A 22791-nucleotide genomic window follows, 5' to 3' on the forward strand; every position below is an offset into this window, starting at 1 on the left:
TCAGCTCTCTGCAGTTGCTGAACCAGCCTATGTTACAAAATGACTAAAACAGGATCCTTCTGAACTTGGACACCTTGATCGTACGCAGCTCTTGCACAACACAGCACGCAGAAAGGCTGCCAGCAGTAGGCTAGATGGGTTAGGAAAAACAAAAGACGAGAGGACTGTTTCGTCCTGCAGAGGTCTATCCTTCATGGGAGAAGTGGATAAAGGAGATTTGAGGGTTTTGAGAGGCAATGGACTTGGAAGGAGGTGACACTAGAACACGGCCAGCAAAACTGGAGAGTTTTTAAAACAAAAGCAAGCAGCGATTGTGGGCTTGCTTCACAAAGGGAGGGTGGCAGAGAGCATAAACAAGTGTGCCGCTTCCAGCATTTGTGCCCAGCATCGTGTAGAAGCGTTGAGACTTCAGGGCAACCAGGGGCTTGAAAGCACTCCCTTCACAACTCGAGGGAAGAAAAACGAAAGCCATGGACCCTGTCACTGGGAAAACTTAAGGGAGTGGCAATGGGGGGAGGGAAATCCTGGACAAGTTCATCAGAGGCACTAGAAATAAAGTTATCTGCAATGTTTTCATATTTATAGTGCCCCAAATATAATAGCAGGCCCTGCGAAGCGACTGCACCACTGACGGCTGTCAGGCAAGCCTCTGAAACAGCCAGGCCCATTTAAGACGTCCCTGAAGCCATTATCTGGGATTATCTGCTTTTTGTCTCCTGCCGAGCACTCCCGTAAGCCTCAGCCTCCCAAAACTGGGATTTCAGTTCGAGGACAGAACTTCTGCTTCCTTGGGAAGCAGAAGCACCCTCAGCACGCCCTGCCGTAACTTCCTGCCATGACCGCGGAGGTTTTCAGGCACACGGGACACGAAGCCTCACAGCAGAGATGGGGAACGTACAGCACTGATCAGCGAAGCCAACGAAACACTTGGACGTTCTTGCGTATCGACTTGTCAGACAGTTATTTTGCAACAAAATAAAATCACAGCCTTCGTAAACAGAGAGCCAGGCAGCTGGTAATTAAGCGTTACATAAACACCCACCTAAATTACACAGAGCCAATGGCCACCTCCAGCACAAGCACCAGGCAATTACCCCGGCGGTGTCCTCCCCGTTCCTCCCCTCCCACCACCACCAGCCCCCTGCCACCCCCCAGGGGGACCTCCCAGCACCACCACCAGGCGAGGTGCTGGCTAGGGGCACACCTTGGCCTTCCTTTCCTCAGGCCTCCCTGCTCAGCACACGTCCCCCCAGAGGTCTGCTGGACCTTCCACCAGCCACCGAAGGGCAGGAACATGCAGGAAACGCAGAGCGAGGCCGGGAGTCCCAAGGGACACGCTCCCGAGGCCCCGCTGGAGTCGCCGCCTGGCTTAACGCGAGTGGAGGTTATGTTAAGCTATTAAAATGAATGCAGGGAAATTAAAACACGAGTAGTGAAACAGAAATACCAGCTCCCTTCCACGCTTCTCTGCTGCCTTGGAAGCCCTTGGCTGCCAGCTCGGGTTAATTGTCAGCAACAGCTCCCAGTCGCTCTCCTGGCCAAAGCCAAAAAACGTAGGCACGACTTGGCCCTCGGTATCACAGCCCATTCCCTGCTGCCCTCCTTCAGCCATCTCCACGCCACGGACTCTCTGCTGCCATGGCTATAATCGAAAAAAGCCCCACAGCAACGTGAAGGGGATTTCCTGGCGTAGCTGTGCTGCCAGGCACGGAGCACGGGGCAGCTTTCTTCTCTTCGTGTCGCTGAGACACTTGGCCGTGACACCAACGTGTCAGCTAGGGGGTGCGATCCATTTATTTATTTATTTGCTCCACACAAGCTAATTCAGCTTCTCTGACAAAGCTGCACAGCCCGAGCAGGTTCAGAGGTGAGTTTTCTAGGGCCTACAAAGCTGTTTTGTGCCTACCCTACATTTCCAGCAGCCGTGCCGCAACAGAGGCGTATTCAGGCGCAGAAGTGCCACGAAGGCACCCAGTTTTTCATGTTGCAAGTGAGGAAACAAGAACCAAGACGCAAATGGGGATCCTCCAAGGCCACAGCAGTAGATGGCCACAGAGCTGCTTGTTTCCAAACTGGGCCACCCACGGCGGACACAAACACCCCTCCACGTGTACGTGTGCGTGTGTGTCCCCTCTCGCTTTGGCCCTAAGCTGGAGCAGGAGCCTTCTGGGCACCTACCTGCTGGGAAAGTAGGAAGCTACACCTGAAACTCTTTGGCAACCTTATCTGCCGTGGGTGTTGGCTGTGCCATTACCCAGCAAATGCCATCTTGCAGGCACGCAGGGACAGCCCGATCCCCTTTCCACAGGGCAGCCAGACGGCGCAGGAGCCATAAACCCAGCACCCAAACGCGGTGTATGGCAAATACTCCCCAAATAGCTCCTGCCATGGGGCAGCAGCCTGGGGGGGACCACAGGAGGCTCGTGGTAAGGCCTCCCAGCCCCGGGCACCCCCGGGGGGCGGCTCGCAGGAGGGCTCCCGGAGCGTGGCCGGGCAGGGGGGGCAAACCCGGACCCGCTCAGCCTCCGGAGCCCCCGGGGGCTTCAGGCACCGCTGAACAAAGGCAGCGAGGCTCCGGCCCGAGGGCAGCCGCGCTCACACGGCGACCACCGGGGGTCCCCATGTCCCCCTCCCCGTCCCCCTCCACCTGCCCAGGGCTCAAGGCGGAGCCCCCCGCCCCCCGTCCCCCGTCCCCACTCACAGGGCGTGCGTGAAGGCGCTGAGTCCCGGGGGCACGGCGGCCAGCCCCCTGCCGGAGCAGTCCACTCCTCGGTCCCCGTCGCAGCTGCAGGCGGCCGGGCAGGGCGGGGGGGAGGCCCCACCGCCGGGCCCTCCGGCCGAGCTCCCCGGGCCCCATGCGACGAGGCCGAGCAGAGCGAGGAGGCACCGCATCGCCGGCCCCCCCCCGCCCGCCCGCCCCGGCACGGCACGGCACGGCTCGGCACGCCGCAAAAACGCGAGAATAACGAAAACAATAGCTAAAAAAAAAAAAAAAAATTAAAAATTAAAAAAAAAAATTAAAAGCACGGAAACGACCAGAAATATTTTTTTTTTTTAAAAAAAAAAAAAAAAAAAAAAAAAGCTCTCTCCTCCGGCCGCCAGCCCGCTGCTGGCCGGCGCGGCGCGGCCCTGGGGCTGTCTCAGCGGCGCACCCGCCCCATGCAGCGCCGTGCCCTGCCCTGCCCTGCCCTGCCCTGCCCGGCCCGGCCCGGCTCAGCCCCGCAGGTAGGGCGCGGGGGCGGCCATCGCCGGGTGCCGCGGGGCGGTCCCCAGGGAGCGCGGCCGCCGAGCGGCGCGGGGCTGCGGCGGGGCTGCGGGGCGCGCCCGCCCCTCCCGGCCCTGGGTGGCTGCGAGCCGCGGCGGCGGCGGCTGCTGCTGCTGTGCGCCCTGCGCCGAGGTGCGTATGCTAATGAGGCGGCCGCCCCGCCGCTCCCATTGGCCGGCGGGTCGTGAATATGCAAAGCGCAGGCGAAGTGTGGCCAATAGGCGGCGAGGGGCGGGGCGGAAGGGGGCGGGAGCTGGCTCCGCGCCGCGCCCCCGCGGCCTGGAGGCGACCGCGCAGCGCCGCGGAGCGACCCCGGCCCGGCCCGGCCCGGCCCGGGTATAGTGCCTGGGGCTGCGGGGGGGCTGAGCCATAAGGAAGGTGGCGAACCCCAGCCTTGACACGGCTCGGAAACGCGGGGACGATTTTGGGGGAGAACGGTTACACTGCAGGAAGAAATAAATAAATAAATAAATAAATAAATAAATAATCAAATAAATAATAATCAAATAAATAAATAATCAAATAAATAAATGAGATTTGCTTTGATCAAGCCAAAGACTTGCCCAGAAAACGACTGTAACGTTAAGCACCTTCGCCTATCTCACAAGAGACGCAAGGCCGCCGAGGTTCACGGCTTAAAAACAGCACACGGAGAGCAAAATGGAAGAGATACGCGACTCCCACGTCAAATAAAAGGAGAGAAATCTTAATTAAAAAAAAAATAAAAATGTTGCTAATTAAATTTTACCTCTACGCGTAAATGATACGTCAGCTTCTGAAGGCACCGGGCCTGTGGCACCCCCTGCAGCAAGGGCTGCCCACATGGTGTGTGGGCGCTTCGCAGCCTGGCTCTGGTTCGTGTTGGGGTGTCCCCAGAGCTGCCCTCGGGCCTTTTGCAGCCAGGGCCCCCTCTACCAAAACGAGCCATCGGTGAAAAGACCACGGGTGGAAAACTTCTGCTCACCAAGCATGCGTTTAGTCGCCTCCCATCACCACTGGTTTGGGTTTTTTGGCTCATTTTATGCCTTCATCGGGTGTCCCACTGCTCAGACACAGGCCAGAGACAGCGCTGTACCTGCTGGCAGCTGGTACCTGACCATCATTCGCCTGGCCCTGTCCTGGCCCTCCAACCCTGTCCCTTCAGCAGCAATTCCTCATTTGCCCTCATCTGGGCACAGCTTTGAAGTCCTCAGGCCCTACGGGCTTTCCCAGGGGGCTGCAAAACAAGTACATGCGACCTGGTGAAGGCAGAGCCGTCCTTATTAAGGGCCGATGGGTTCCACGATATTTAAGGCAAGATGTTACACTAGGAATTAAACCAAACCAGAACAGCGTTTGGATGGTGAAATCTGGCTTTGCAGAGGGCCAGCTTAAGGACTGTGTAGCATTAAATCCTGCTTTAGCCCTATCTTGAAGAATTATAATGTGGCCTAAGTAACGAGAAAGAGTAAACCTTACTTCAGCGACAAAGCCTTCGCACCAAAGTTAGTCTCAGAACATGCATGTGGATCCTAAGCTGTTTAGCAAAACATTATTACAGCTCCCACGTTAAAGGAATAAAATCCTTTTGTTTAAGCTCTGTATTAAACAAACCTCCCTTGATAAACTTCCTATCATCATCACAGGATAACCCTAATGCTCTGGGAAGAAAAAATAAAAATAAAAATCACATATTGAAACTTGTAAGGGAGCAATTGCATGCTCTGCTCTTTTCATTACCAAAACATTTGGCTGCACTAGCAAGGAAAATTATTTCTTTCCAAGCCATAGGTATCAGAACATGCCCGGTGAAGTCGCAGGGAATACGCACTCCATAGAGTTTAAGTTGGATTTTCTATTGGTATAAATTAACCTGATAACATGGCCAGATGCACTTTATTTATCCAAGTCAGCTTCTGTACATGCCAAATACCTTATTTTGGCAAGTATTTTATTTTGGCGTGTTCTCAGAAATGACGAGGTAACTGCCATAAACCTGATTTCTTCCTGTACCTGGAGCCTTGAAGATCCACACAAGCATTATTTCTGTTTTGTTACAGCAAGTAATTCCTCCTCGTTACCTAACACGGCAGGGGCCGTGCTGCTCTCCCCTCCCTCAAACGCTGCAGTGAAACAACAGACCTGAGCTGATTCATATTTTGAAGCAGTACAAAGAATTTATTCACCTGGAGGTGTTTTAGTTTCTCTAGGACTAACTTTAAGTTGCTATCCTGAAAAGCTCTTGAGAAGGTGCCCAACCCAACAGGCTTCGGATTTCCCATAACCAGGGGTAAGGGCTGAATGAGAGCCTTATTTCAAGTAGTTTGTATTTTCATACAGAGGAAGGGAAAGTAAATGTTCAGTAATTAAATTTTATGATCAAATTGAGTTATCAGCTATTAAAATATCTTCAAAAATTTGGGCATAAGCATATGCTCGTTATTTTGGGACTATTTTCTTCTCTCTGCTAATTTTCTATCCTTCTCTTTTTTTTTTTTTTTTCCCCCACTAACAATTTACTTCCTATAATTTCCTTCTGGCTTGCAATGCAGGGAAATTCAAGCTGTGCTCTGTAGCACAAGCTTAATGCAAAAACAACTGCACCTGCAAAACAAACCAGAAAGCTGAAAACGTCACGGAGCTATTGTTCCTCAAGAGAGTACCCTGGCTTTTCGGTCACAGCAGACAGGCTCTGACATTTCTCCTGCCAACCCTAGCCCCGCAGAGCTTTATCCAAGGCCTCCCTTCAGCATTTGTAGGGCAAGATCCAGGCAACTAAGTACCTTAGGGGCCACGAGCATTTCTCCACCTCAGAGATCAGCTTTGTTTGCCAACATTTTTGGAAACGTTTTTTATGATGTCACCTCTGTTGTTAAATAGTGAGGAGGTCATATAAAAACTGAATAAACATCTTTAAGTTTTAAAATCACCACCAGGCCTAAAAGTCAGAGGATACTTGCACTGGAGAGGGTCTGGTGCAGATTTGGGATCTGACACTCATTAATGCTGATGCTTTCCAAGGGGTCTGGACACATTGCAAATAGAGTTTTGGTGGAGGAGAGCAAATGGACCGGTCACTGATGAATTGCTGCTCAGAATATATATCCACTGGCTATCATTGCAAGAATGACCCAAAAGCATGGCTTTTATACCAAAAATGCCAGATGGGACACAGAAATTAATGTGCAAATTTTGGGGGACACTCAGCACAAAGTGATGTTATTTGTCAGTGCTTCATGGATCACAGCCTTCAGAGACAAGTATCACTTCCCAGAAGTAATTGTCACTTTATCCTGATCTTCCTTTTATCTTTTTAAATCACTTAACTAGCAGCATTCTCCTTGTCTAATGAGAGTTACTTTGGACTTTTCTTTTGAATATACCTTCACATTTACCTAAAGCTGTTCCTGCACAGAGTTACCAAGCTGTAGTGTCACACACTTAATGCTGCTCAGACACATTGTGCACATCTCACACTTTCCCAAAGCATCAGGAACACCACATTAACTATGGAGCATGCCTGGGACCACAAAAACAAACAAACAAAAGGCTACCACAGGTGACATGGGTATTTGCATCTCAAGCTGTCTGTGCTGATAGCCAGACTCACTTTTGTATCCTTTGGAGATATTAATAAATAAATAAAAGCTCAAAATTAAATTACAGAAGAAACTGAGGAAAAGAAAAAAACATTTTTGTAATTGTCTGCTGTGTTTTTACTTCGTTTCTCTTCAGCCACTAAACCCATGATTTCTTAGCAATAGATTGAGGCTCTCTGGAGCCATGCTATTTGTACCGTGTTTGCATTGCGAAGTACAATAGGATCCCGATTCAAACCCGGGACGCCAAGGCGCTACCGAAATGCAAGTAATACAATAAATCACTAACCTTTGCCTTTTACTTACTGCCGCTTGGAGTAGGTGAGAGCTGTGAGGACTGCTCTGCTGCTAGCCAGCCTGTCTCCAACACAGATTAGATTTTATTCAGACAATACTACTGCGCTGCTCGGGCAGGGAAGCCGAGCCATGATTAGATAAGAACCACGTGCAGGTGATTTTACTTACCTTTGAAGTACACAGGACAAAACCCAACACTGCTCAGGAAGACAACATTTTATTTATTTATTTGTTATTTTATTTTTATTATTCTTTTTCCCTTCCATTCCACAGATGTATTTTCTAGATAGCAAAGGAGAAATCAGAAAGAAACTTGGAAGAACTTATGATCTGTTTTAGATCATCAGACGTATGACGGACAAAAGTCCAGTAACTTCACACAAATTGGCTAACTTGGATAATCATATTTGCCTTCTGTGCTGTCAAATCACATTAACAAGCCAGGAAAATAAAGTACTAATAAAATAATGGAAGAAGGGGAGGGAACTTAAATTGTAAGAGGGAGGAAATTACTGTTTAAACATCACCATTTCTCACCAAGACACATTTCGAAGCAGTATTTTCTAAAACTGAAGATGATCCCCCAACAATATCAGAATGTATTGATTTTACTCTGGATTTTGTATTAACAGAAATGCTTCTACATATGAAACATTTCTCAATACATCAAGTGGCAGAGCCAAACAAATACCAAGATCCTAAGAGGTATCTGAGGTCAGCTCATTTTGAAATTAGTAGAGGATGTTTCCCCAGGTCTTGCAACGTTCAACAATATGCCTTTCTTCTTCAAAGAGCGGGAAGAAATGCTTAGCACATGTCTAATCTGAAGGCTTTTTTTGGCAAGCATATACTAGAATACAACTCAGTTTTGTAGGCTTTTCTCCTTCATTTTTAAAGGGGGAAAGCAAAAGAGTTTTTCAAGAAGAGGCAAACTATGGACTATGGACAATTATCACGCCCAAAGCAGGTTATAGTATTTTTGCTTGGTCATTAACACAGCATTGCTAATAACCAACAGCCCTATAGTCAGAAGACGGTACAGAAATGCCTTTTAAAAATATATTTATATAGAGAGATGGCTGGGGAAAACCATTTTTTGCTAACCCTATTAAAACAACCTTGTCTCCTGATACCTACGTTCATCAGGCCACACAATTGGTTCGAAGCAACTCTCACACACCTTGCATAGGAACATAGCTCTTAAATTAGCTTCCAATCAGGATTGATCTTTGATTGATTGATCAAAAACCCATCTGACTCCAACTCTTGGGCTTCCATGTCACTTCACCTCATTTGTCTATCCGCTGTGGTCACACCCTCCCTTGCACCAACGCAGTTCCCTCGACCTTACGCTGCGCTTTTTGAGTTCACTGAAGGCAACAGCAAAACTCAGAGCACCAAGACACAGTTCACCGGCCTCTGCTAGCTTACTGAACTCACCTGGTGCAGTATGTGGGCAGAAAATTGCAAGTGCCAGGACAAGAAGCAAACTGAGGATGAAAAGGTGTTAGGAGCGCAGCAGGCAGGGTTCATCGGGTTATGTTAATATGTAGCCAGTCTCAGCCGCATACAAGTTTTGCCTTTTCCAATTAGCATTGTTTTAAACTTGGATGAAAATACACAGCAGCACCAAACCCAGCACGAACCTCCATGAGAAATTATCGGGAGGGGCAAATAACTTCAGTGGCACAGTTGCTCTGTCTATGAAGTGTAGATGTTTGGTTCTGCTCAGTGGGTGCATTTTTAAGAAGGAATACGTACTTCGACAAAGTACTTTTCCAGCTTGTTTGGATGCTGACTGCTAGTTCATGGTTGACATCAGAAGTCAGGCAAAAATAGGTGTTTTAACATTTTTTTTCCCCAGTTGTCTGGAAGTCAAAGTAGTTATGCCTGTAATTACAATAAAAAACACGAGGTTTTTTATTGTATAAAAGCTCCTGTTTTTTAAGATACGAAACATCATTACCTTTATTCAGTCTTTGATTCACTTTTAGTCTTAAAATGCAATTCAGAGCTTTTCTCTATGAGTCTGGACTATATTTAAAAGAACACAGCCAGATCATGGAAATTACTTGTTTTTTAAAAATCAAACTGAAAATTCATACTCCCAATTCAAGTGATACCAGTCTTCTGTATCAAATAATAATAAAAAAATATAAAAACATTGTTGCATATATTTTCAATTCCCACTCCAGCCTACCTATATGAAAAAAAAAAACACCTTTTTGCATTCAGAACTGAAGCATTTCTCCTGCCTTTATCTCAGTTCATAACTTCAGGCACATTTTTCTTAAAAGACCTTACAAGGTCTTTAAGCTAGGAATTACAGATATTTAACATCTCATTACTGGAGATGCTTGCTTCAAACAATTAAAAGATAATATCTGACTCAGAATAATACACATCATGTAAGTTCATGCAGCTGAAACTAAGGAGGTCTCTAAAACGCAGGAGGTCCACGATATTACATGCCCTTTATAGCATTCTAATTTTCTCCTCGTCTCTCCAACACATCACAAAACATAGGGCAGAAAAGGCAAGATTCATGAGCAACCAAGAAAACAAACTAAAACCCAGGATTTAAAGTTTTCTTTGCACGCCCACACACATGCACTGTTTATGTTATGCCCCAGAGATTATAAACACCCAACTACAGCTGCCTGAAAACAGCACCAAAAATGGAAAGTCAGAAAAAAACACACAAACACAATGCACGTGAAATTCACCTTTTATTTTTCTGTTGATAAAACCCCGAGATCCCTCACAGCAGCAATAGATGCAGAAGATACCTGCAGAACTGTTATCTCTTCTTAATCTGTTTGCACACCCAAGTGTGTCAAGTGTGTAGGGACTGCATATTAACACAGTACAGGCACTGCTCAGTAGTAAAAGAAATCAAGTTTCTCAGCATATTTTAATCCACCCTTTCCTCAACATAATAGGGTTTTCGTAGTAATAAAAGATGACCGTTAATGAGTTATTTGCTTATTGGATATTTTTTTGCTGTTACAATTTAAAAAAACTTGGTATTAAATTCTACATGTACAATTTATATGCCCGGGTACACTTCCCCACATTTTGTAGTGGATGACAAACTGTAGCCAAATGCTTCCACTCAGAGTGACAACCCTACTGCATTCAGCAGCTCTAGCTACACCAAAGTATTTCCTTAGAGTAACAAAAAACACTGCTTCGTTCAGTAACACCAAGGGATACACGTTTTAAAATGCACATTTCTATCTTGTATCCATACCTTTCTTTAATATATATATTTATATATAGCTCTAAAGCAAATATCTACTATTTTACAATTAAATTAAAACACATCCACGATTGATCTAACTAGTGATTTTGGTCTCAATACTTTAAACATTAGTTGTTCCATAAAAATATACAATTCAATAACATGGTCCTATCAGTGACATGAGGCCTTTAGATAGAGACCCATGACAGATAATCAACCACGCATTTCAGTGCTCAATGTCATCTAACTGATAAATACTTATACTGCATTTTCAAACTATCAGTATCTTTAAAATCTCAATTTCTCTTTGCAGGCTTACCATGCTTGCATACATGCAGAAAGCAATCACATTTCTCACTGGCCTGTAGCAATCACATTTTTTTCTTTTCCCATAGATGAGCTGAAGAAGTACAAACTTCATGCTGTCATTTTTAGATCTTTAACCTTTTACTTTCTTTCACATACTGAATTATTTCACAATCGATCGTACTGTTCCATGTGGAAAAGCTAGGGAGTAGCCACATGGTCAGAACTGCACTTTTAAGTCTCTAAGAACTTTATTACTAAGAGTCAATTAGGATGCACTCATAGCTGCCATACAAGTTAACAGACACCCAGTAGACAATCAAGTTAATTATAGATATATACCAAAAAGTGAAGCTTTTAAAATAAACTAAGCTACACAAGTACAGCGTCAAACCTGGTAGGTTCACAGAAGTGTACTTTTGTCCAGAAAAAGGTTGTTTAAAATGGCACACAAAAAATGAGCCACCATCAACCACACTTGGAAAAAGACATGGTTTATACCTGGAGATTTCCTTATTGCCACCACAGCACCATTCCATATCAAGTTTTACAGCGATGTTGACGCTGCTCCTTCTGCAGTACAAAGGTGAACCCTCCAAATCAGAAGTAGTCAGCAATTAACCCCAGACAAGTTCACATTAGGGTTACACAACATGTAAGCCTCGGAACGTTTTACCCTTACAAATGTAACAATCAGTAATTTAGATACTAACGACTCCAAGTTCTGTACAGTCACTCTGTATATAAGATTTTACAACAGGACATACTAAGAACACAAAAGAGGTATGACAAATTCAGCTTTTTTTTTTTTTTAAACAGCAGAAAGTCAGGGAAACATCTGGAATTCTTTTTCACTGCATTAACATATCTTCTGTTTTTGAATATAAAAATACATATAGAGACTTAATCCAGAACTGCAAACAATTACATCTTTTCCCCCTAACTGCTTTAAAATTAGTACAAAATAAGTTACAGGAAAGACTGATTGCTGCAAATTTGTTAATGTCAGCTATTACAAAGTCATTATATGAGAACACCAACTGTAGATTATTTACAGGCGAGGTAATAAAATTTCCAGAATAACGAATTACGATTTAGCAGAAGTGTAAAAATAATGTACTCAACAAAGCATTAGAAAATCTGGTATTGTTATCAGTTACATAGTAGATCATGATTACATTTTGTAGTTGATATACAACATGGTCTTAAGAAAAGTGCCAAAATACTGCTACATAAGAATCTTTTTTCCAAAATAATTCAGCAAAAACCCTTCAGATTTAATGTTAAATAATGCCAAAATAAAATAGGGGAAAAAAAAGTGATGTCAATTGTAGAAATAGGTCTTATTAAATGCCTTTCAAAAATCTGTAAATTCACTTTCATGCGTAAAGTTCTGACACGAAAAAGATTTATAAAAATCAATATACGTGCTTTTCCAGGGTCTCCTAGGCTATTTTAAAAGTACACTTTCTTCTTAAAATGTGAAAAATGCATGGAATATGAAAACATTCTAAAAACAGCTGAACTGCCAAGGGCTGTCATCAGTGGCACCAAGTCCTGCTGGAAGCCAGTCACTACTGACGTACCCCAGGGGGTCACTACTGGGGTCCATACTGCTTAACATCTTGGTTAAAACATGAGTGATGGGACTGAGTATGCTCCCAGCAAGCCATCCTGGGGAACCTTGTCAGGCTGGAGAAATGAGCAATCAAGAATCTCCATGCTGAGCAAAGGAAAGTGCGAAGTCGTACACCTGGGGAAGAACAATCCCATGCACCAGTACAGGCTGGGGGCTGACCAGCTCGCAGAGAAAGACACCTAACTGGTCACAAGCCACCAATGTGCCCTTGCAGCAAAGACAGGCACCAGCCTCCTGGTCTGCGTGAGGAAGAGCACTGCCAGCAAGGTGAGGGAGGTGATCCTTCCCCTCTGCTTAGCCCCCTGAGACACAGCTGGAGCGATGGGTCCAGTTTTGGGCACCCCAGTGGAAGACAGACATGGGCATACAGTGAAGGGCCACAAAAATGATTAAGTGACTGGAGCATCTGACAGACAAGGAGAGAGACTGAGACAATTGGGATTGTCTAACTCAGAGAAGAGAAGGCTCGGGGGTGTTCTTACCAACATCTGTAAATGCCTGATGTGGAGGAGTTTAAAAGAAACAAACAAAAAACCAGGAGCCAGACTCTTCTCAGTAGTATTACAGTGATAGGACAAGAGGCAACAGCCCCTAATTGCAATATAAGAAACTCCATTTACACATAAAAATGGACATTTTTAGCGTGAGAGAGATCAGAACACTGGAACAGGTTGCCCAAAGATCTTGTAGAGTCTCCATCCTTGGAGATGCTCAGCATTCAATTTGTCACAGCCCTAAGCAACCTGCTCTAGCTGGGGGGTTGGACGAGATGATCTCCAGGAGCCCTTTCCAACCTCAATCATTCTACGATTCTAAAAAAAATGACAGTATCTTTTGCAGCCCAGGAATTGCATCGACTGAGTCACAAAGCAAACTATACAATGTAAATGGAATATATTTTCTCTTTAAGTTATTGCATACAAACGTTAGTTTTGCTGCCTGCGTTTTGCCGATCTCATTTTTTCAAATCTTGACTCCATTTCTTCCAGGACCTTTGGCGTGTATCGTACAACTAATTTAACCTTTCCTTGGGCTGCCTTCAGCAGTTCTACTGCTTTTTCATGGTGTTCACCTTCGACACTCTGCAAAGCATAAAGCATTAAGTATTATATTAGTGAGGACAAACAGAGAAAAAAGACTTTTTTTTTTTTTTTTTACAACTTCTATATAATCAAATATTAAAATGTTCTAGTTCGAAGACTTCATAAGAACAATGTCACCAAAGCTCATTTTTTTTTTCTCCAGCATATCATTAAGAAGTGATAATAAATATACTGATCAGTATTAGTAAGAGTAGTGCAAAACTTCTGGTTAGGCTTATGCTGAGCCTTTATATACAGTCACTCATTTAGATACAGTAAGTGAAAGAAGGAGAGTATTAGGCAATTATGAAATTATATTTAAGAATCAACAACTTCAGGAGGACACTTGTAATTGGTTTCTTCTTTTGTCATGCATTTTAAATTTAGTAGTGTACCTCAATTTACCTAATAGGCTACTTCAAATTATCTTGCATTTAGTTAAGGACAAGAGACCCCCCCAAAAACAAAACAAAACAAAACAAAACTGCAAGGTAGCTGCCTGTTGGATGCTATCATATATTAGGCAAAATGGCATCTACTGAGCAGGTGCAATGGAGCAGCTAGCACACTGCATGTTGCTTGTCTTAGCACTCCGTATACGTCTAGTCGTAAATGCAAGGTACTGGGATTAATTTCCTCTGGACTGATCAAGAGCAACATAGCCCAAATAAACAAGGCCAGATTTAAAAAAAAAAAACAAAAAACACAAATCAAAGCAAAAACAACAAAAACCCTTCCTGAAACAACTCTCACAATTTATTCAGGTTATACTAGATTCATCCTATTATAAAATTTAAGAAACAATTCTAAACAACTGCATCCAAATACACAATCCTGGATAGCATACATTCTCTCAGCACAACTTATTTCTTCCAAACTTATCAAACACAACGAAGGGACTACCCCAAGCCTACCTCCCACTGGTGCTATTAGAAGCTAGAAGGCAGGTGATGTACCTGTTGATTGGAGGGTTTCCCCGTTACTATAAAGTTACTTACAGAAAGAAAGACAACAGTTAAAAAAACCCAAGTTATTTCTCTTCTGTCAGACTCAGACAACACATACAGTCGAATGCTTTCATGTTTGTTATTCAAGTGAATGTGTAGGTTGTTCCAATTAAAACTGGTAACAAAAAGCTGGCAAAGTTTTATGCTTAATTATATCCAAACACCTAAAATTCTGAAGTGCACTTAAAATCTCCCAACGGGAAAGGAAAAAAAAACAACCACCCCACAACTTGTTTTAAGGCACATTCATTGCAGTCTTGGCTGCGGCAACTTACTTTTCAAGTATTAAATTAGCAATTACAATTACAATGATGTCTGTCATGTATTAAGATGACAGGAATCCATCTGCAAACATCAGGAGATTCTCCCTCTGAGTCGGATTTTGCATTCTCGCAGTATTTCATGCATTTACTGTATTCTTACCATGTCTCTATATGCTTATACACGTGTATGGACACAGATTCAGGCATTGCTGGATGTGACAAGTGCCTGATGATCAGGATCAGGTTGGGATGGAGTGATTGGTTTTTCTGTAGGAGGGTGTGTGGGCGGGGAAGGCCTCATCTGAGGACAGTTGATACTTAGGGGGAATGGACTTGTCCCTTGATAATTTAAAATACTAGGAAATCTAGGACAGGGGCAGTTGCAGCACTTTGGCCATGATTTCACTTGTGTTTCCTGAAAAGAACAGTTGGACTCCCAGGTAGCAGTCAGGAGACAAGCACATCAGATCCTTGTTAGCAGGAATTTCCCACAGTACACAGCCAATAAATCTCCATTCCTTCTGTGAGTCCAAAAACCACCTAGGCTATACAGAAATTTATTTCAAGACTGAGAGTCAAACTAAATTGAGTTGGCAGATGTAGTTATGAGAACACTGATGTCAAGCTACCGCATGATAAAAGCTTCTGTAAATAAAACTAGAAGTTTGAGAGATTTAGACGCACTTTACAGGCAGCCATCTTAAATCAAAACCTGTCCGCAGCCTCCTCTTTCCAGTCAACCTGTGTTTTTCTTTTTGTGTTGTAACTCATCAGAAGAGGATACTTATTAAAAATAAAAAGCTACAGAGCACTTCAGGCATATGCTCCTTCAAACGATAGAAAGCCTCTTTCTGAAGCTCAGCTTAAGCGAAGACAATAAATCACACAACCAAAGCTAACACCACCTTGTTCTTCCATCTTAATACAGCGTTCATTATGCACTAGTGTAGTTATTGGCATAATGATGTCAAGGAACCTCTCCTCGGTCTACAGCAATGTAACCTAATTTACTACTTACCTCAGAAGCTACAGAAAACTCTACTAGTCAAAATCTGCATCATCAAATTTGGATCGAACAGGAATCCACAATGGCAATTCAATGATATTTCAGAAAACCACACCTCGACTAGATTTCTACCACCTCTAAAATCTGAAATGTAGACATACATAGTACAGTTCCCAGTCGAGAATGATAACAAAAGTATAATCCAAGGCCTCTCACTGCACACACAAGTTCAGAAACCTAAGCAACATATTCTTGCAAGGACAAAAAGAACCAATCAGGCCAAGATCAGAAGAGGACGTTGAGCTCGTGTCATGTATATTCTTTGTATGCCCCCAAGTGGAAACAGGTAGTTACTGCTACGTAAAGCGAAAACCAGTTCCTACCACTCCGTTTACAGAAAGCAGCTGGTCTCCACGTTTCAGGCCTCCATGTCTATCAGCTATACCACCAGGGATAATTCGGGAGATATAGATCGGAGAATTTTGTTCTTTGCCTCCCATGATGTTGAATCCAAGACCTTCTTCAGTTTTTGGTAGTTCAACCACTCTGGGATGGGAATGACCTTCACTAGCAGCAAATGCAGCTACGGTGGCCTGTAAGAAGTAAAATTTTCCTATTTATAAGAAATTAAATATAGACCCCTTAGCTAGACACAGTGAGCAGGTTGAAAAATTATTTTTATCCTGAAGTACAAGACAAATGAGATTAATTTCCTAGATACCAACACTAGGGTGAAAAATTTAGAACCCTAAGAATAAAATCCAATGTAAAAAATTAAAAATAACAAGTCTTTTATTATACTTTTTAATGACCCAGTATGCTTATCCATTTTATCAGACACCTCGATAATACCCTTCTGAATTTTAAATACCCATCTTCTGCTTCTACAGCAACAAGCTACTGAATTTTACTTAATCTACAGTTTGGCTTTTACCTTTGCTGTTGCATTAGCTCTGACTTCTGGGCTACTGCTGATATCCACGGTCTCATATACATGTTCATACACCTTTAGGGAAAAAAAAAAACAGCCTAAGTATGGTGAAAAGTTATTTTTATGCTTAAACAATGTAACAAAATCCCAGTGACAACTTAAAACTGTAGATGAAAAAACCTACACCTCTAATAAGTTGCTCTCCAATTCACTGCAAGGTGCCACACGAGAATCTCCAATACTATAAGAAAATAACTCTCTCAGCATCTTTATTTCTTGGTTAAACCATGAATCTTCTAGGTCTCAACCCAAATACTCCCTCCTTCTGTGGCATGCAGACTTCATCATAGATTTAGAAATGCTTATTGCTAGTGTAACACACCTGACTGGGGATATGGGTGATTACCTTCTCATGTTTGATTCAAGTTGGAACTCTTCCATAACGATGCATGAAAAATTAATTTGAAGACAGCTCTTCAAAGCCCTCCCCAACATCCAGCCCCTGCCCCCCCCAAATCCTTATGTTCTTTCAACTGATGCAACTGACCGAGTATCTTCAGAAAAGAAAGGGCACTGAAAACACAGAGGAAATAAGAACACTAATGCCAGGGAGGTGCTCGCACCTAGAGCTAACCACATCTTCGCATTGACCTGCCAGTCACCTGGATTTGCTAAGCAATAAACACACGGTCCTTGACAACTTCCGTGCCTACAAAGAGATCTTTTAAATCACTGCAGGTGTTAACACCAGTGGTAGTACCAATGCCAACAGCAATAGCAGGGTGCATTCAATCACTTCAAATCTCTGAAAGTATCTGGAATGAAGAAGAGGTGGTGCAAGGCCACGATGCTGTTTTGGCTTAAAAGAAACAGAGGCCATTTGTACTTCACCCATTCTGCCAACAGAATAACAGACTGCTAGCTCTTGGTTAGGTCAGACCCTCAAAATAACCTCTAGTAAGTAACTTGTTTCTGAGCCATTACTTAATACACCTATACGATCCCAAATTATTTGCTCTTGAACTTTTAAAAACGAGCCTTGTTCGAAAAAGATCCGTAAGTCAAATTCAATTTTAGAAAGAAAAACAAAAGGTTATTGAACTGAACATAAAAAGAAAAGTACCATTCCTAATGCAAGGTAACCGTTGGTGTGCAGTTAACTTACCTCCCTTACAGCATTACAGAATTCACTCTGAAGGACCCTCTGCAAAGCCTGTAGTTTCTGCGGCGGCACTTCTCCGCTTCTCTGTAATTTTTCCAGCAACTCAATTGCTCTGCAGATGTCTAGAGAAAAATAAAGCACTGGTGAAGAGGAATGCCTGAAGAGGTTCTAGTGGTGGCTTTTCTTTTGTTTGTTTTTAAATTAAGTTAACAGAGCAGTTTGTGCGTGCTTGTGTACATCTTAAGACTATGTTGTAGTTCCATTTCTTCCATGCCTCTATTTATCTAAAAAACGTTACCACAAAGCACCTTATTTGCAGACAATTTAGGTCAAGCACAGCAATACAAGCCTGTAAAGAATCTGGAGATAATGCTACTGTATTCATATTTTAAAGAATTTGATTTTTCCTTGAAGCTGAGACCAGGCTGAAATATTTATTTGATAATATTTATTACCAATGTTTCACGTGCATAACATCATAACCTAGCTAAGGCGTGGATGTCACTTTGATATGAGCATCTCGAGTACTGCCAGGCATGCTGATGTTCCTCTTACATTCTAAACCTAGTTCAACAAGCGTATGCCCAATGCTTTCCCCACAACAGGGCTGAGTAAATCTGGCCTATTCAGGCACCACTAGCCTGCGATTACATTAATGGGATTCCAGACAGCAGTTGCAATCATAAAAGCTTGGCTAGAACTTTTACCAGTTTGAAATGCTGTCTTATTTCCTCTATCTCTGATGTGTCTAATTTATCAAAGCGTTTAGAAAAACAACCTAAACTCCTCAATAATCTCAGCTAGCATTCTGTAGCCCAGAATCCTGAACCCCAAACCTTTTTCCCAGATCCTAGATGTTTGTCCCTAAAGATCACCCTGTTGATACTCTCACAAATGCACATGCTGTTTGGTGAAACCAAACTCCCCTCTGAAGGATTTGATTTCAGACCGGTACCAATTAAGATGGGCATCGAACATGACATCAAAGGCTACGTGATATGCTGCAGGCAGCTCTTCAAGAGGAGAAAGGATTAATATTCCTCACTTGCATTTCCAGAGTGTTACATTAGCGACGATTCTGAATCACGTAAGTCCTTGAATAGAAGTAGAACAATCTCTCAGGAAAGCAGACAGAAAGGATTGCCTTCATTACAACAAAGGCACAAAGAAGCAGTGATTAATCTACTATACAAATAAAGCATTGATCATTTTAGAAAAGGCTGAAATCTGGGACACGGCTACGTCCCGAATGCATTACTTTCTTTTTTCAGTAATTAACCTTCAGGCAAGCATTTTTCATGTGAACGCACGTCCACTCGATGGCATCGTACCAGCACGGACGACATTCAACAGCCACAAACTTGTCCGCAAGAGCACAGGAGTGTAAGGAGCGAGGAGTCACAACAGGATGGAAAGACATTGATCCTTACATTCTGAAATTAAGGTGAAATGCACTGACAAAAGACAACCCACAGCTAACACTGTCCAGTTCTGTACGGGATCAGTCAGAGGTCTTACAGGCCGCCACAATGATTATCAGGTGGTACAGTCAATTAAACAAAGTCCAACTTAACTTCATGGACTGGTCATCCCTTAGCACAGTTAAAGCTGTGTTTGTGCCACGGACTGGAAAAAAAAATCATTCACAGAAGAGCACCCAAGTACCACAGCCACAGCCACATGATTTCACACGAGAGTTGAAGTTCCCACACGCCAAGACAACTATGCATTTTTTGGCTCTTTCAAGCTTTAAGAGGATCAGGTGCCTACCAGAAATAAATGTAAAAACCTACATTCTAGCTATTACTACCCCCAAGTCTGCAGAGAAGTAGCGTCAGAGGCACTGCATAGTTGCTCTTTGTACAAAAATTGCAAATGAAGAAAACGCTCCTAAAACTTTTAATTTCCCAATATACACTTGGATTTGTTTTTAACTAAAAATATATATAATGAAATTGAAGATACTCTAGGTGCGACTGTTTATTAATCTCTTTATCTTAATGATGCATATTGACCAAAATTCTCAGTAATCTGTATGTTCAGCATCAGCAGCACAACTTCTCTTCGTTTCACGAAGTCTCACACTGAAGAGCTTGAAGTGGAACGAGCAACAAATGGAAGGAAGAAGCTGTTCACCTCCCTTGGCAACAGCAGCAGTTTCAATCCCGCAACACTCCATGTATTCATGACAGAAGTCTGGTAATTATGTAAATTACAATCCAACTATCAAATACGTGCAGATGTTTGCAGACAAACGCCTGCTTCGTGCGTATGAAGATCGCCGTTCCGTGCAGCAGTTCTCACGCCTGTGCTCCCTGAATCGTGTTACACTGTAAGCGTGTGAAGCTGTTACCTCACCGTTTGGTTAGGGTACTACAATCAATTCAAAAAATGACAGCAGTGTACTGATCCGATGAGTAGCTGCAGTCATCAGCAGTCCAGAACTCCACTTGCTAATTTCTCCTCTTTTATAACATCGATCTTGCATCAGGAAATTGGATATAGTTCCTACCTGTGCCTCCTAAGGGCTCAGACATTTAACTATGTAGCCTTTCATACCTTAAGGTAAAATCAGCTAGCTTGGGAATCAGCTGGGTCATTGAAACAGCAGACTATGAGCACAGATTCAGCTTATCAAAAAGTTACAGGTTGCACACAAGGTTTTATTTTAGACGAAATTAAAGCAAAAATGCACTTTAACTACAAAAAAATAAAAAAAAGCTGTCTGAAAGCTGTCTTCCTCATAGTCCTGACACTGCATTTTAGCCAACTGTTCAGAATTAGACAAATGAACGCTAGAGAATTCTGCTTCCGTGAAGGATTTCACAAAGGAACAATGCAGAAGTAACTCCAGATGTGGTAAAACGCAAACAAACAAACAACCCCCATAAAACTCACTGCAAAACAGAACTCATAAATAATTTAAAATTTTATTTTCTTTTAACCTTTTCAGCCTCTTTAGATCAATTGCCCATTCTTCAGGCATTATTTCTCCAATCACAGGCTACCAGATGGGACTCCTGAAAGGAAGATACATTTAAACTAAAATAACATTGGGAAAGACAAAAACAAGTCTGCAGTGAGATGCCACCACTCCATGCATGTGTGAATCAAACAAAGAGGGAAAATGCTGTGTGCTCATAGACACTCCTGATTAACCACTTGAGCTGCTTCTGTTCAAACAGCGCGGGCGCCTAAGGAGTGTGCAGATTCGCCACACATCACCGCCAAAACGTAAGAAAAATTTCCAAGTGATAAACGCTGTTGGATCCCTGCACTCCACTAAATTTGGGTGGTGTTCTTTGCAATGCAGCTTGGAAGAAAGAACAGATGGGGAGGATTTTCAATTGCCCTCATGGTAAGCATATGGTTACCATTTTAAATCAGACACATTCTCTACACCATTCTCTCTTCTCTTATGCTATACGCCAACAACATCAGTGATGTTCACTTTCAGGCCGACGATGATTCATCGCAAGGTTATCTGCAGTCAACCCTACACAATTAACAGAGGTTGTTTACTTCTGTAAATAGAGCGCTGGCTTTCGTAGGTCCATTACACTGCGTTCCCTTTTTCTTCTTTTTCCCTTAAAAAGACCGATGTGCCAGGAGGATGCATGAATAGCCCCTTTGTCCCACCGATCCCCCAGCAGCTCCGCAGATCTGTTTGTGTCCACGGGCAGCGCAATGAGCTGGAGGAGGATGCTGCCTGAGCTTTAACCCAGCAGACCCACCGGGAGCAGCTAATCCGCTGCCAGAGCAGCTGCCCTCATTAACCGGCTCTGGAGCCGCGGAGTCCTCGCACAAGCCGCTGTTTGCAGCCCTGCCCCCCCCACACCCGCCCTCCTCGCCTAAACGCGCGGTGCCCCCCAGCCTGACAGCAACGAGCCGGCACCTCGCGAAGCGGGCACGCCTACGGGACACCCGCGGAAGCGAATTGAACCCCGAGAGAAGCCCTCGCGGGCCGCAGGGCCGAGGCAGAGCCGAGGGAGCGCCCCCAGCCCCCGGCCGGGCCGCCCCAGGGCCCCGCGGCCGCCTCACCTCGCTCCAGCCGCACCGGCTCGCCCAGCGCCGCCATCTTGTCCTCGCCGCGGCCCCGCAGGAAGTGACGCGCCTGCCGGAAGCGCGGCCGTTGCTAAGGGAGGTGGCGGGGTCGGGGCCTTGGGGGGCGCCCCCAGCTGCCAGGCTCGGCCCACGGGCGCGGAGCCCCAGCGCCATTAGGGCTGGATGAGCCCTTCGAGCTCGTCTGGTCACACCAGTGTCACCCACCAAACACGTCCCCAAGCACCATGTCCCTAAACACCACGTCTCCAAGCACCACGTCCCTAAACACCACGTCCCCAAGCACCACGTCCCTAAACACCACGTCCCCAAACACCACGTCCCTAAGCACCATCTCTCCAAGCACCACGTCCCCAAGCACCATGTCCCTAAACACCACATCCCTAAACACTACGTCCCCAAGCACCACGTCCAGCCCTTCCTTGAACACCCCCAGGGACGGGGACTCCACCACCTCCATGGGTCTGCCCTTGCCCGCTGCATGGCTGCGGTTTGCTGCCCTAAAAGCAGAGCTCCCTCAGGCCTCGCAGTGTTAGCGAATATGGCAGTGGTGTGCGCCCTGTAACTCATGTTAATGGCAGGTGCCCTTGGTGTGGAGGCTGCCGCGTGCACGTTTCCATGAAAGGGTGGCGCGAGTGGAATTCTGCAGGTGAACAGGACTAACTCCTCGCAGGCTTGTTTCCTGCAAGAAGCGTTTTAGCAGCTGGGACTGTGGAATGTTTCTGGAATAAAACCCAGATGTTTCTATCACAGGGGTGCAGAAACCACCACGCAGTTACAAGTGATTGAAACTTTAAATAGCTAGCTCTGACTTCAGACAGATAAACCCATGGAGAAAATACGAGTGCTAAACAATATTTCAAAAACAGCATTTTTCCAAAAGATGTCTGGTAAGAATACATGTTTGGATGCATATTTAATTTGGCATTATTTTGACTTTAGTAAAGAC

General features: G+C 44.3%; 2 protein-coding genes across 2 annotated transcripts in view; both read right to left on the bottom strand.

The window, feature by feature from the left end:
- Nucleotides 1-2892, bottom strand: part of LGR4 (leucine rich repeat containing G protein-coupled receptor 4) — a 73451-nt gene extending 70559 nt beyond the window's left edge. Inside the window, exon 1 of the mRNA XM_032188987.1 lies at nt 2702-2892. Within this exon, the coding sequence (XP_032044878.1) occupies nt 2702-2892 (191 nt within the window). The remainder of the gene's footprint in view (nt 1-2701) is intronic.
- Nucleotides 2893-9856: 6964 nt separating this feature from the next.
- Nucleotides 9857-21872, bottom strand: LIN7C (lin-7 homolog C, crumbs cell polarity complex component). The gene is made up of 5 exons (XM_032188244.1): nt 21822-21872; nt 17784-17902; nt 16622-16693; nt 16071-16280; nt 9857-13411 (listed from the first exon to the last, which is right to left on the bottom strand). Exons 1-5 carry the CDS (start codon nt 21856-21858, stop codon nt 13256-13258), a joined length of 594 nt encoding a protein of 197 aa, XP_032044135.1. The 5' UTR covers nt 21859-21872; the 3' UTR covers nt 9857-13255.
- Between the last annotated feature and the right edge of the window lie 919 nt (nt 21873-22791).

Source organism: Aythya fuligula, chromosome 5 (genome assembly GCF_009819795.1).
Source record: "Aythya fuligula isolate bAytFul2 chromosome 5, bAytFul2.pri, whole genome shotgun sequence".
In the NCBI taxonomy this organism is placed as follows: Eukaryota; Metazoa; Chordata; class Aves; order Anseriformes; family Anatidae; genus Aythya; species Aythya fuligula.